Source organism: Ceraceosorus guamensis (genome assembly GCF_003144195.1).
Source record: "Ceraceosorus guamensis strain MCA 4658 unplaced genomic scaffold IE81scaffold_6, whole genome shotgun sequence".
Lineage (NCBI taxonomy): Eukaryota > Fungi > Basidiomycota > Exobasidiomycetes > Ceraceosorales > Ceraceosoraceae > Ceraceosorus > Ceraceosorus guamensis.
The window spans coordinates 449,022-463,476 of NW_020290001.1; the positions used below are offsets into that span (position 1 = coordinate 449,022).

General features: G+C 56.5%; 4 protein-coding genes across 4 annotated transcripts; 2 read left to right on the forward strand and 2 right to left on the reverse strand.

The window, feature by feature from the left end:
* Positions 1–1,689: 1,689 nt before the first annotated feature.
* IE81DRAFT_364299 (hypothetical protein) lies at positions 1,690–6,337 on the reverse strand. The gene is made up of 3 exons (XM_025516845.1): positions 3,832–6,337; positions 3,223–3,759; positions 1,690–3,152 (listed from the first exon to the last, which is right to left on the reverse strand). Exons 1-3 carry the CDS (start codon positions 5,980–5,982, stop codon positions 1,980–1,982), a joined length of 3,861 nt encoding a protein of 1,286 aa, XP_025372445.1. The 5' UTR covers positions 5,983–6,337; the 3' UTR covers positions 1,690–1,979.
* A 1,009-nt stretch (positions 6,338–7,346) lies between these two features.
* Positions 7,347–9,700, forward strand: IE81DRAFT_297931 (glycoside hydrolase). The gene is made up of 6 exons (XM_025512170.1): positions 7,347–7,785; positions 7,871–7,876; positions 7,954–8,049; positions 8,124–8,373; positions 8,454–8,610; positions 8,688–9,700. The coding sequence occupies exons 1-6, from the start codon at positions 7,693–7,695 to the stop codon at positions 9,394–9,396; spliced, it is 1,311 nt and encodes a 436-aa protein (XP_025372446.1). The 5' UTR covers positions 7,347–7,692; the 3' UTR covers positions 9,397–9,700.
* Positions 9,701–10,649: 949 nt separating this feature from the next.
* On the forward strand, positions 10,650–12,476 carry IE81DRAFT_211101 (alpha/beta-hydrolase). The gene is made up of 4 exons (XM_025510971.1): positions 10,650–11,368; positions 11,494–11,901; positions 11,983–12,152; positions 12,254–12,476. Exons 1-4 carry the CDS (start codon positions 11,014–11,016, stop codon positions 12,353–12,355), a joined length of 1,035 nt encoding a protein of 344 aa, XP_025372447.1. The 5' UTR covers positions 10,650–11,013; the 3' UTR covers positions 12,356–12,476.
* On the reverse strand, positions 12,254–13,832 carry IE81DRAFT_320473 (hypothetical protein). The gene has a single exon (XM_025513041.1). The coding sequence runs from the start codon at positions 13,504–13,506 to the stop codon at positions 12,598–12,600; it is 909 nt and encodes a 302-aa protein (XP_025372448.1). The 5' UTR covers positions 13,507–13,832; the 3' UTR covers positions 12,254–12,597.
* Positions 13,833–14,455: the final 623 nt, after the last annotated feature.

The window sequence follows — 14,455 nt, forward strand, 5'->3', positions numbered from 1 at the left end:
GTTGCTTGTAGCGCAAGCTGTCTGATTCTTGGTGCCCGCTTGCCCGAGCTTGCTGGAAGCTTCGCTACTGGCTGCCGGATGGGCAGTCACTGCCACTACCAGCGCTGCAACAGAAACTGCTGCTCCGAAAAGACTTGGAAGCATTTTTAAGTATTTGCTCGTGATGGGTGGCTGCTTCTGTGGTGCGTTCACTTCCGAGCCAGGAGACGAATGCAAGTCGCTCAGCTTTCGCGATGGATTCTGATGGGATCCTGCTTCGTTGTCAGAAGGTCGCCTGCTTATAAACACTTTCTTGTGTTTTTTGATGGCCCACGTCCACGCACAAGCAGTCTTCCAGAGGCCTGAAGGACGCGCGGTTCGTCTTTTGCCATGACTTGTGCCTGAGGGTAGGATCTGCGCGCTGAATCGTGTATGTGCACCGCGCTCCGCCGCAGATGTCTGCTATACGTACCGCCGCGCCATTTGCGGCGCATCTTCGGGCCTCTGCGCGACGACCATTCATCGATTCGTCACAGTGCAGCCAATTATACCCGTCACACGTAAGACCGGACGACCGACGTGGGCCCAGTCATGAGCTCAGTCAAGAGGGCAAAGCTTTGGCGACCAAGTGCCCTACCGCCACCGAGGGGCCCCGCTCTGCGACTCTTCAGAGGGTTTTGCACAAGTGCCAGGACCTGCATGACGCGGTGCCGTGAAGTCGACCGACTCGTTTGATGGATGGCATGACCGCTCCAGCAGAAGGTGCTGGCTGGAAGTACTGGGCTGGCTGCATGCGCCCCGGTCCAAAAGATCGTTTGGAAGATTCAAACACGCGGGGCAGCGCAACAAACCCCACCTGGCGTCCTAATCTCCGCGCAAACGGCAAGCGATTACAAAGCGGGGCACACGCATGCGATCTGCCAAGATGAACGACTTGGGCTACATTAGGCTCTCTACCGACAAGCTTGTCAGCTGTGGGCAGCTCTGAGCTCAGTAGCTCAAAGGGAGAGGAGGGCCGGCGCCAAGAAGGCTAGCTTGCGACGAGTCAAGAGATCTCATGCAGGGGAGAAGCTAGTGGCTCAGCATCGGTCAGCGGTCGGTGCGGCCCCCATGACACGGCGGCACGGTACGGCACGGCACGGCGCTCCGTGATCAATATCCGTGGATTGTGGTTGCTGCGATGCCGATGGCCAGCCGCCTCTCCCTTAAATGACCAAGTCCATCCTATTCAAGATTTTCAAATTGCCTCGGCTCGCCCAGCCCGCGTCCGATCGCAGTACCAGAGCATGCCGGGATTGGTCGTTCATTGCCATAAAGGCAACATGACAAAAGCAGAGCTGGCGCGCATGGCGAAGACACTGCTTGCGTAGACAGCGGCCGCGAGTGGGCGTGCACCACTTCCGACACAAGGGTGCCCAATCACATCTACGATTGGTGTCTTTGCAAATGTTGATCGCAACATCGACTGCGCTTGTCTGTCCCATCATTGCGCAGTCGTACCCCGACGACACATGATTTATTGCTCATCGGTAACGTGCGATCGGTGCTCGAGTGAGACGTTGCGGACTCATTGCCCACCTTTTGAGCGCAATGAACATCTAAAGGCGGTTGCTCGACCCCGTCTCACGCCCAACGTCGATGCGGTGGACGACCGACGTAAGACAGCACAATCCAATCAATTGGTTTGGCAGCATCGAGAGAAGATCAAATCGAAATCCCGTCCATGCAAGCGATGGTTGTTCGGAAGGGGCGAAGCCCGGCTAAGCGCTCCAGCATTTCGAAGCAGATACGAATGTGCAATTGCAGGGCTGATGCTAGAGTACACGCGGAGCAAAGAGAGCATGTGTGTCATTTGCAAGGACACTTCGAGACGGCTCGACGATCGCGCGGAAGATGAGCATCACCCGTAAGTTTTGCGATCCGCAGCTGCAAATCAACAGAGAGGGAAATTAATCGAAAGAGATTCCGCGGCAAGTGTGGGACCACGGCGGTCCGGTGTATCATCGCATCTTGCGCCGCTCGGCAGTGCGTCGACGGGCGGTCCGTTTCAGGTAGCGCACATAGAGTATGATGGTAGGCGGTACTAGCAGGATGCCACCGAGAACACCGCCCAGGACTTCGTACTTGAGTTGCTCTCCAGGCTGTAGCTTGTCTGGATGTGTGTTCGTCGGCACTGTGACGTTGGTGCCAAAGAGTGCTAGGATGACTTGCATGCTGATGATCGTGACTGTGATGGAGACGAGGATGACCAGGATCTCGTCCGTGCTGTGGCTGACTTGGGTATTGTTGATTCGGATGGCGTTGAGATAGGCTGTGTGAATTTCTGCAAGTCTGGCTTCCGCCGAAGCGAGGTGGGCCAGCTGAGTGATGATATGGTCGTGCACGTCGCCCATGTAGATCGACATCTCCGCCGCCGCAGTCGTACTGGTGCCGCGCAGTTCTACAAGGCGTTTGCGTAGACCGCGCACCACGTCATTCTTGGGCGTCAAAATGCGAGACAGACCAGTCACGATCTTCCGGTCCAAAGTGATGCGCCTCAACATCTCGCTTTGCTGCTGCGCCGTCTCTGATAAGAATTTGGTGATGCGGTCGCCCTTGGGTTTGTTGAGGCGAAAGATTCGTTGAACTACACTGCGCGGCGTTGCTTCCTCTCGAGATGCTAGATTGCTCTCATCGATAGCGCCGTACGGCAAAGCTGCTGAGCGAATTCGAGATACGCGCACTCTCTTTTCCGTCAGGGCGGCTGGCAAATTCCTTGCCACTCGGTCCGGCAATACGAGTCGGGGACATGCACGGAGGACGTATCGCTGTCGACGAACATGCGATTCATAGGCTCTTGGTAGCGCCGAGGAATCAGATTGGTCGAGGGTGTGACTTGACTTGGGCCGCGCGACATCTGTAACGCCTTGTGCGACTAGCGAGGCGCGACGTTTGGCCTCAATGCGACGGGCTACCCTCCGCTCTCGACGATTCATCGGGAAGGGCTCGCTCGTCAGCATCTCTACTTCCTCCACCTCTTGCTCAACAAACGCAAGCAAGGGAAAGAAGGTATCGACAGATGAGTCGTAAAGCCCGTGCGCTATCCAGTCAGAGGTGAGCTCTGCTGGTTGATCCACATCTAGGAGTCGTCGCTGCACGCGTCCCACATGCTTGCGAACGTTACCAAAATGAAACTGATAGCGTGCAGTGTGACGGCGGTGAGCAGCGAATAGCAAAAGGCTGAGTGACTTGCGGCACACTCACCGAGATGACTCCATGCGTGAAGACCACCAGATATAGAGCAGTGCCACCTACGCTCACACCTTCAAGGCCCTGTCTGCCGTCGAGACCCTCGATGATGTCAACGCGAGGACGCGAAGCTTCGGGCGAAGAGCCAGCTGACTCGTCCAGTGGCCTGGAGGATTGGGCTACTAAGCCCTGCGGCAGCTTTTCTTGATTCGCCTGACCGACTGCTGGACTCGCGTCCTTTGCAGAGTCACCTTTGAGCTCCTGCATCTCGATGGATTCGCTGGGCGACGCGTCGGTTTGCTTTCCGCCTTTGACCACGTTACTTGCGAAGGCATTGAGTGGGGTCGACTCGCTCGAGCTGCTCTGCGCCTTGTCACCGGCAAGCGTGCGACTGCTTAGCGAAGCCTCGCTGCCGGTCGTATACCGAAAGTATCGCTCATCGACGGTGCGCAAGACGACAAAGTAATAGCCTAACGTCTCGAACGATTCGATCTTCTCTCGCTGTTCTTCTTGCAGTATGTCCTCCACAGTAAGGGGGTGAAGCGGGAACATCTAACGGAGACGCAGCGTCCAGACGGTCAATGATACACGCGGCCGCGCAACTGAGGACGATTATGCGCTCACCTTGCTCAATTCTGTCATGTCAAGGTAAGTAGGACAGTCGATGTCCAGCCACCATGCGGCGTGACGCTTCAGTGAGTGCGAGGGAGGGCTGGCCCCTTTGGGACTTGGCTGCTTCCCAGCCGACCCTTCTCCTATTTGCGTTGTGCTGCTTTCTTCACCACTCGCCCGTCCCTGCACATCGATGGCAGCAGGTGGAGACTCTTCCAAAGGTAGAGCAGCCTCGGGAAGCGGCTCCCATCCCCCCGGATCCTCCGCCTCAAATCCTCTCGCAAACTCGCTTGTCAGTGCAGTGTGAGGTGTCAACGGCACGTCACTCATATGCCAACCTGTGTGTCTCTCGTCGGTAGCATGACGTCGTCTAGCTCGATGTGGGTTGGACTGGCTCGACTGCAGACGGACGTGAGGACTTTTTGGCCCGCGGCTTCGATCAGAGTGTATGCTACCCGACGAACTTTTCTGAGCGTTGTCGCCGCTCTGCGACGCTGACCTGACGGCTGGCTGTGCTGCGCTCTGGGCACTGGAACTAGATCCACCTTGATCAGGGAGTGTCAACTGCAGCGCCAAGTCGCCTTCCTCATTATGTTCTGCAGTGTCGACATACTGCGCCGCATCGGATTCTTCTTGTGTTTCTGTCGGAGCAAATGCAGCGCGACGTCGATGGCGTGGGCGCGATGCTCCTTCTTGCCGCATCGCGCTACGTTGATCAGTGCGATGAGAATGACGATGGTGTCGTGTCAACTCGGGCCTGCCCAGATCGCCTTCACGACCATCTGCTTGACGCCTCCACCTCCTGAGCGCGTGCAGTCGCTGTGTGATGCCATCCCGCCTCAAAGTATTGAATATCTTGCTCGCTGCAATATCCTCGCCCTCCATATCGGTCAGAGCACCCTCCGTCAGTGGTACTGGAGTGTAGAGCGAGTAGTGGGTGACGCCGCCAGCTTTCTCCTTTGCAGCCCTAGCCTTTCTCCGAGCGGCTCGAGAGGCGGCGCCGAGCTTCTTGGCGTCCCTCTGCCTCTCTTTCCGGAGCTGACGCCGCCTACGTCTTGCAGCTCGCTCGGCTCTACGTGTGTTGACCGCCCTCATGGCAGCTATCGGATGTAAAGCTGGGGTTCTCGGGGTGCCTGGCGGCGGTGAACCACCTCTTATAGACACAGATATGCTTGGCTTCCGCTGCCTTCTTCGAAAACGCGCCAGCGGTCCCGACGTCGCCGAAATCTGACTGTGGAAGGAGCGACTGGTGTGGCGGCTTGCAGCGCTGGAAGCGCTAGCTGCGCTTCGCCTCGATCGATTGCTTGACCGGCTGCGGCTCGAGGAGTCGCTCTGAGCAGATGGGCTTGCACGTCCACTGGACTCGCCTCGATGAAGTGTGGAGTGTCTGGAGCGCCGTGAGCCAGCGCTGCTTGATGAGCTGGTTGAGCTGGTGCTGCTGGAAGAAGAAGTGCTGCTTCCATCACTGCCATCACTGCTGCTGCTGCTACTACTACTATTACTACTGCTGCTGCTACTGCTACTACTGTCATCACCAAAGAAGGCTCGCAGACGAGCGAGAGTGAGTCGACCATCCCTCTCGCTGTTCGACGAGCTGCTTGAGCTGCTCCCGCTGCTGGAACTGCTACTGCTTGAGCTGGACGAGCTGCTGTTGCTACTGCTATTGCTATCGGAGTCTGCACTGCTAGCTCGGCTTCTGTTCCGACTTCTTCTGCGCCGAGAGGGGCCCTCCATGCGTCTTCCACTGCGTCGTGCGGCCCTTCTTCGGGCGCGAGAAGCATTCACGTAATCATCAAGACCCCGATACACTTCCTCATCGTTGTACCCTTCCGGCAAATCGTAGCGCCTGATACGTCGATTCTCCGGAGCAAAATGTAGCACAGCGCCCTTGCGCTTGTTGGACTCGATGGTGGCGTGGTCTGCCAAGGCCGAGGTGGAAGGCGGCAGCTGGGCTTGGATCGGTGGTCTCACAGCTCTCCGTTTGCTTGCAGGCATGCCAGAGACGAATGCCTGATGCAAAGCTTCTGTTGTCAGCTCATCTGGCGCAGGCGGAGCGGCCACACTTTCTTGAGGCAGCATAGGAGCAGTTGTGACACTTCTCCGCCTTGAAGGGCCAGCCTGTTGAGAGACGGACAGAGGGTCGGCCATGCTGGGATCCAGCATTCGGGAGAAACGGGATTGGTGGTGGTGTCAGAGCTACGGGCTGACAGAGCTCTGAGCTGCCCTCATCGTTCGCTAAGCGAGGATGACTGAGGAGCAGATCAAGGGTTCATGAAGGTTGGGAGACGGTGAGCAAGGTCTAGGCGCAGCAGGGTACAGCAGAGCAAGCCCTCAATCGCGTCTGTCTGGGCGAGCGCGTGACCTCAAAGTCGTGAGTTGGAAATTGCGCGCCGAGGGTGGATACGAGACGCTGCAGCGGATATCAGCAAGCATCGGCGCAAAGAGTGGGAGTGGGAGAGGGAGAGATGACAGGGGCCTTTGGTTGCCTGGGGAAGGGCAAGCAAGAGTCGAAAGAAAGATGAGTGAACCTCTCCTGACACTCACAGTATACATGCGAGATCTCGCCTTTTGTGTGGCTTGAACAAGCACGCGCACCTCGTCAAGCGCGGCGGGCTATTTTCATCCACGGCACACACAAGCCTCCATGATCGCGCGCGCGTCCTCCAAGCCGGCCGCGTGCATGCCGTGCCGAAGTTTGTCGTATCGCGCGCTCCCGCTTCTCCATATGCTGTATCACGTGCTGAAACTTGGATCACGTGCGCAGCAGCGACCACATCCGAACTCAAGACCTCATGACTTCAAGATTCGACTCTCTTCTTCTAGATCTGACTTTTTGACTTGACTCATAACTCGTGGCTCGTCAAACGCTTTTCCCCGCCTTGATGACCCTTGACCCTTACGTGTGTAGCAAGCCAGGTAGCTCTCTCTCGCGGAAATAGAGCTACAATGCTATGGGTGCACGTCTGAGGTTCGGCTGGGCTCCAAAAAGCCAACCCCTTTCCGGTTCCGGCATTCAAGATTGCGATTGAGGAATCTGACTTCAAGGGCGAGCAGAGTCGATTGCAGGTACAGCCAGCCGTCGTGAAAGCGTCACGCCTGATTCGGAGCGCCTTGCGGTGCTCAAGACGGTCAGACGTTGTGACCGTCTCAAAGGTTCGTGAACAATCGTGGGCATGCCCTCGTTCCACAATTAAGAGATCTTTCAAGACGAGCCCACGAGCGGATACCTGCGCTCGGGCTCCGAAATGGGCGACCTTCTATACTTCGGCAGCAGCGGCGGATGCGGGGGCCCATCGGCGGTGTGTCGGTGTCCAAACACGCTAAGGCGCGCGCAATGTCAGCACGCATATGCGCAGCAGCAGCGGCAACTTGAATCGCAGGCAGCGCAACATCCGACGAGTTTCGCCGACGGCCCCGTGGGGTTGTGTGCTGCATGTCAGTAGCAGACACGATCGAGTCGCAATTCAGATTGACTCCGAGCCTTAGGTGTGATTCTTCACTCCTCTCTGACACGACGGTGAATTCATCCCGCTTCAGTGCACCTCAGATTGCCTAGTCCTGTACATATCTACTGGGGGCTGGAGAGATGCATGCAATTTCTTGCCCTAACGCAAGCTTGGCACATGTGGGGTTTTCTTCTCACTCTGGGGTAGGATGAGCGCAGGGACTGACTCCCTAGCCTACTGTAGCTTACCTTGTTCCTGATATCATGACTGATCAGCAGCTCGACACTCTCTTGTGCTTGTTAGAATTTTTGCCCTTGTTGTCTAGGCGCAGCTTCGCCTATAAGAGCAAAGCCGATCTTCCCCATTGAGTCTCGCACCTTCACATTTCGGTTCCTCACTCTCGTCACTCTCGAGACCTCTGTCCAACATGCTGTCCTCTCTCGTGCTTCTTCTGAGCTCCGCAGCAGGATCTGCTCTAGCGCTCAACAATGGCCTGGCAACAACTCCGCAGATGGGCTGGGTGAGTCGACAGCGAAGGCGGCCTCGATTGCGCAGACAAAGTTGACATTTGTCCTGGTTCATCTCTATTCCTCGTCCAACTTTAGAATACGGTGAGTGATGAAGAGAGGGTGGTGCCATGCGGGGATCAGACGCTTTAACGCACCCATACGCCGCCCTGCTGCTTCAGTGGAACTATCATGCTTGCGAAATTAACTCGAGCGTGATCTTGGATGCTGCCAGCGCAATCAAGCAGCGTGGACTTGATCAGCTTGGGTACAAATACGTAAGTCTGTGAGCCGCACCCGAGGATTTGAAAAGTTGGCAGGGAAGCTGACGCGCTGGGTCGATGATTTGTAGGTCGTCATTGATGACTGCTGGCAGGCCGCTGAGCGTGACAGCCAAGGCCGCATCCCAGCAGACCCTCAGAAGTGGCCAGGAGGCCTGAAGAACGTTACGGATGCCGTTCACCAGATGGGTCTGCTGGCAGGCATCTACAGCTCTGCTGGAGTCCTCACGTGCGGCCGCAGGCTTGGCTCGCTGGATCACGAAGAGGTCGATGCGAATTCGTGGGCAGAGGCAGGTTTCGACTATCTCAAGTACGACAATTGTGGGTGGACTGCAGCCTCAGTGTTGTGCTATTGTGCTTCGGTCGCGTGTCTTGCTCACACGGCACCTACGCTCTATCAGGCTTCAATCAAGGTCGAGCAGGCACACCCAAGCTCAGCTTCGATCGTTACAATGCCATGGGTGAAGCGCTGAACAAGACTGGCAGAGCGATTCTGTACTCGGCGTGCAACTGGGGAGAAGATGGACCTTGGAACTTTGGAAGCGAAATCTTCAACAGGTGAGAGATCGCGTTGCTCTGACACTGATAGGCGCAAGGAACGATATCCCCTCTGACGTGCTGCGGTTTATTCTTAGCTGGCGCATGAGCGGTGATGTGGCCAATTCGTTCGACAGAGCATCCGACTACTGCCCGTGCGAAAGCACCATCGGCTGCCAACTTGCAGGCTTCCACTGCAACATTCGCAAGATCATCAACATGGCCGCACCATTGGGTCAAAAGGCTGGTCCTGGACGATGGAACGACCTCGACATGCTTCAAGTCGGCAATGGCGCTTTGAACCGAGATGAAAGCATCACTCATTTCTCTCTCTGGTCTGCTCTCAAATCTCCACTCATCCTCGGCAACGATGTATCCACCGACTTGACTCGTTTCTCAAACGAAAGTCTGGCCATCGTCGCCAACGAGCATGTCATCGCAGTGAACCAGGACCCTCTTGGAACGCCAGCCGAGCGAATTCTCAACTTGGACAGCGGCACCCACCAAATTTGGACCGGGCCTCTGACCAACGGCTCCTACGTCGTGGCCATGGTCAACTTTGCCGAGGAGCCTTGGACAAGAACATTGACTCTGGCCGACATCTTCTACGATGCTGGCAAGGAGGATCAGCAGGCCCGCTCTGCTGCGTGGAATGTCTATGACTTGTGGGCGGGCGTCGATTACGAGGCGCCTGCGAGGCGCGAACTCACTCTGATGGAAGGCAGTCCCTTTAGAGAATCGCTCGCAGAGAGCACCATCCCTCCGCACGGCACTGTGATGCTCAGACTCACGCCTGCTGAGCAGTAAGCACTAGAAGAAAGTTGTCGGCGGGGCAATTGAGCCCATCAGCCATATCACGCTTCCTGCAAAACCCAATGGATGACTTGATGAGAGCATTCTGGCAGCAATGTTGCGCTGCGAATCTTGTGGTGTCCTGGGCGTGCTACGCACACGCGCTAATCCGCCTACGCTCGAAGAGCGACATCGCCAGCAGCTGTTCACGATCGCAGAGCCCTGAAGCGAAGCTGCGATCGGAGCGCTGGCTCTTCGCGCGTGTGCTCTTGGACGATTACATGGACGCGCCGTTCACCGAGCTGACCTATGATGGTTGGCTCCCTCGTCATCGAATCACTCGGAGCCTAGAGCCTTCTTCAACCTCGAGGTCAACCTTCGAGATTTGTATGACCACGAGGTCGCGGCATATACTCACACTGTATACAGCACCACGCTAGCAGCACCTGCTGCATCCATGCATGCATGCGCTTCGGCGCCAATAAGGGCGTCCCGACCCACGCCATCCACGATTCGACGAGCGTATTTTTTGTCCGCGAGAGGCGCCATCTTCGGCTGAGATATGTTTTGGGCCCAAATGATCGGGGGATTCGGTCTGACCATGATCGAGCGATGTGCATGTTATGCTGATGCATGGTGGAAAGCGTGAGCTCGTTCTTGCCTGCTCTTGCCTGAAGATGGTCCTCGCGCTGAGCAGTCTGAAGAGTCAAGAGTATGACAGACGGAGCAGCCGCTCCGGTCTGCCTCAAAGACCAGCAGAACGTTCCTTCGCAGGACCAGCAAGTCTTGAGTGCAAGGCGTGGAAGGGGGGGGTCCCACCAACGGCCAGCCGGCTAGCCAGCAAGCCTTGGCGCGCGCGCTGCTGCTCCGCCGTTGGGCGGAGGCGTGTTCTCCACGCAGCAGGGTGCACCGCATGGTGCGGATGCAATCACGAGTGCGAGTGCGTGAGTCATTTGTGAGTGCTGGATGCATGATGGCGATCGACCATCCTGAGCGATAGACCTAGCGCATATGGAGCGAGGGCCACCACAGAGAAGAGTCAGCTGAAAAATGCATTCAATTTGAATCGACGCTATCAGCCACAAATCAATCATAATGTGCCGGCACTCGGCTTGAAAACTCCGACCCGCGCAGTCAAAGTCGAAGTTTTCTTCTTGGGATTCGTGGACTGGACTTCAAGGAACCGCGCGCACTCAGACTCGACATTCAATTGCTGCTCCGATCGATGATGATGCATGGGGCTCGAGCTCCGCCGCTGACAGCTGCAGTTCTGGGGAAAGGCGCTTCGAGCTTTCAAAGACTCACGACTTCACGACCCTTCTTGTCCGTGTGTGCCTGGAGCGTCGAGATGAGGACCGTGCGTGTGGTCCTTGGCGCAAGCTGGTCCGCCGACCGCGTGATCGTCTCTTTAGCGCAGGGCAGATCCGAGCCGCTGCTGCAACGATTGCGATTCAAGATTCTTGATTTGAGCCGACTTGCGGACGTCTGAGCGCGGCTCGAGGGGTAGATAGATGCTCACGCAGGGCTTGCCCAGCCTATAAAGCTGACCTCGATTGCAATCTCCCTCCCGCTCGTGTTGGTTTGCAGACTGTGACCCGCTTCGCGACTCGTTCCAGGAAAAGTCAAGCAAACATGTCGGTGCAGACCATCGCCTTCAAGCAAGCTTTCGGCAGCGACATCTCGCTGGACTACTATCCTCCTCCACCTGGCGCTGCTTTGCCCGCTCCAGTCCTCTTCTCGGTCCACGGAGGTGGTGGGTCTGGCGGCGATAGAAAGGATGTCAGATTGTGGTCCTTTGCGCTAGCACGCGCTCGAGGCTACGCCATTGTATCTCCCGATTACAGGCTCATACCCGAATGCGATGCTCCCGCCATTGCCGAAGACGTCTCTGACGCGTGGAACTTTGTCACTGGCGGGGAACTCAACAAGAAGCTCGGCAAGGAGGAAGTGGATGTGAAGCGTGCCGTCTTGCTTGGCATCAGTGCAGGTGAGGGTCCATGTCGGTGTAGCGAAGTGAGCTGCGCTCCTTACGCAGCGCAGTCAGAAGTCGCCTCTCTGACTTCGAGTTCCTCTGCCTTCGCGTGCCCCTTCTCTCCTGTCATCTTCGCTCAGGTGGTTGGAGCTCTACCCTCGTCGCCGCCAGAGCGCCAGTGCGCCCAGCTGCCTACATCAACTTGTACGGCACCTGGTCCCTGCTTGCTGGCGACTGGGGCAAGCCAGCCGTGAAGCCGATGGTCCTCCCAGGCATCGACCAAGCCACTCCATTTTTGCTGCACATCATGAGCGAGGCCAAGGCGGGCAGGGGCAAGCCCAATTTCGGATCTTATCTGAACATCTTTCAAATGCTTCAAACACCGCGCGAACAAGTAGAGGCGTTGGTGCAAGCCAACGGAATCAGCTTGGAGGAGTTCAAAGCGTACGGCCTGGACGGCGTCATGACGCAGGAAGAGATCATCCGAAACCTCTTGTGCCCTTACTCGGTCAACACGGGCGTCTTGGAGGCTATTTGTGAAGGCCCGGGTGCGTGGCTGGGATGCAGTCATCTTGCGGGATGCTGGCCCCCCCATCAAGTGACTGACGCATTGTCCCCCTTGCCCGCAGATGGAAGCACGCCAAATTGGGCAGGGCACCCCAAAGATCCCACACCGCTCATCGACGCAAAGTTTCCTCCCACACTGACCTTGCATGGCACGGGAGACAGCTTGGTGCCATTCCACGTCTCCGAGACATTTGACAGCATCTTGAAATCTCACGGAGTCAAAAGCGAGCTTGTGAGTTCACGCGAGCGAGATGCCGAGACAGTATGCGCGACGGAATTTGAGCGACATTGACATTCCCGATGCTCTCCATCGCTCCTTTTCCGAACAATCAGGTACCCTATGCAGACCAAGATCACATGTTTGACCTTGCGTGGCACCCTCACCTCCCAGACTTTGCCAAGATCACGGGCTTCCTAGACTCAGTAGGCGCCTGAGCAGAACAGTACGAGGTTCCCAGTGTCGATTCCTGTACGCTCTTGTCGCCCCGATCCCTTCTCACTGCAAGCGGTCTGTCCGCCTGCAATCCTAGTGCGCGAGGGGCGAGCATGATTGGCCTTGCAGGGAAGCGCGTTGATGGTCCATCTTGACCGCGAGCTGATGCATCACTGATGCCTCATGGCGAGCCACGCCTGACTGGCTGTGAACAGCGAAATTCTATGCGACGATCGCTGTACCTTTACTTTGCTTTGCCGCTTGCGAGCTCGAAAGTGATGTCGACTGCAGCCCCATTCATGCGCCACTCCAGCTGGCCCTTTTGCTGAACGTGAGCCTCCTGCACCAATTCGGGGCGACCAATCTCATTTGGTTCCGGAGGTGCACAAAGTAAGTCTGTAATTTCTTCGATCAGCTTGAGCCGACTTTCTGGTGTGGATCCGCCTGCTGGACCTTTGCCCTTCTTGCTGGTGATCGCCACCACTACTCGAGCGCCTACACGCTTCCTCCACAAGTGCGTCTTGCCGCCCAAAAGCTTGTGCTTCACGTCGTGCGGCGTAGAGCTCCAAGTGATCTGTACCGTCTTTTCCAGAGTCTCGGACCTGGCAGCTGCGCCCGGGTCGGACTTTTTGAGCGCCTTCTTCTCCTTCGCCCTTTCGTAAATTTGTTTGCGATTGACAAGCTTGACGATGGGCGTATCCTCATCCGCCACTTGCAAACGTGCCCCCGTCTTGTCCTCTTCAGGAGCACCTTCCGTCACCTGCACCAGCCACCAATTCTCCCTGTCGATTCGCTGCAGCAGCGATTTCGTCGACTCGGCTGTCTCGTTCAGCTTGCCCGTCTCTGGATCGACCAAGCGCACTTGTTTGGCCCGGATGGCTTCGTCTCGACGCTCGTACTTGCTGCTCGAAGCATCATTGCTGGCGTGCCTTGCAGAAGAGCGACCGCTCTGCAATGGTGGGAGACGAGACGAGCTCGCGATCGTGTGTAGCTGGTGGGTGTCGTGGCTTGGCGCAGCTTTGGAGGGCCCAGGTGCTTCCCGGGAGCAGGCAGAAGGCGGAGGTGGAGCAGCAAATGCTGTAAGTGAATTGCGAGCTCGCAGTCCAGCTGAGAGCGCTCTTGGAGCTGCCAAGCACGTGTGCCGAATCGTCATTGTCGGTGATCTTTGCCAGTCCGGGTTGGGAATTAGAGTTTGGTGGAGGCGGCCCCACAAGAGATGGTTCTCAAGAAGGAGAAGCACTGCGCAAGGGGCGAAATGCGCAGCAACTCTGGAGACTGTGCCCAGGGCTCAAGGACGACAAAGCCTGCGTTGATGTTGTCGAGAATGTGTACTCATCTGAATGCGAATTTGCCCTTGCCGGAGACTGTGACACTCGATCGCGACTTGACAATGCATCGGGCGATCACGATGTCGCCGGGGCTCGAGTCAAGAAAGAAGAGTCTTTGGAGTCTGGAGTCTAATGTCCGACCGCGTCTTGGTGGAAAAGCGCAAGAATTCTTGCACCTTGGCTTCCTGCAGCACGCGTATTCGCAGGTCGCTTGCCTGGTGCGTATACAAACGCGCGCAAAGCAAGAAGACTCAAGATTCAAAATACAAGGTGCAACCTCAAACTCACAAGATCCTTTGGTCAGGTGTTCAACTCAAGGACTTCAATTCAGTGGCTGTTCATTTGTGACCCAAATCAAAATGTTACAGGCCACTCACTGACTGGCTCGCATCTTATTCGCGCCACTACAAATATGCATGCTGGTATACCTTTTCGTGCACACCGCGGCAACTCGCGACCGCATGTGCTCAGTAATCAAGAATTAAAGAATTGTGGGCGCTCATATGCAGGAAGGTCCTGAATTAAATCTTGAATTATCAATCAGCCTTGCTGGTCATTTCGAAGAATCAGAGCACGGACGGACATTTTTGAGCACAAATTTGTCAACGCTTGGTCGGAGCAAGACCCTTGACGACGATTTGCGGCCTCTCTTGAGCATTCGAGTTGCTGCATACTCGAAGAGCGGAGTTAAAGGCTCAGGACCGACTCGGACTCACGACTTGAGGAATCAGCTCTTGGCATGTTAAACACACTCAAACTCGTGACTCAAGACTC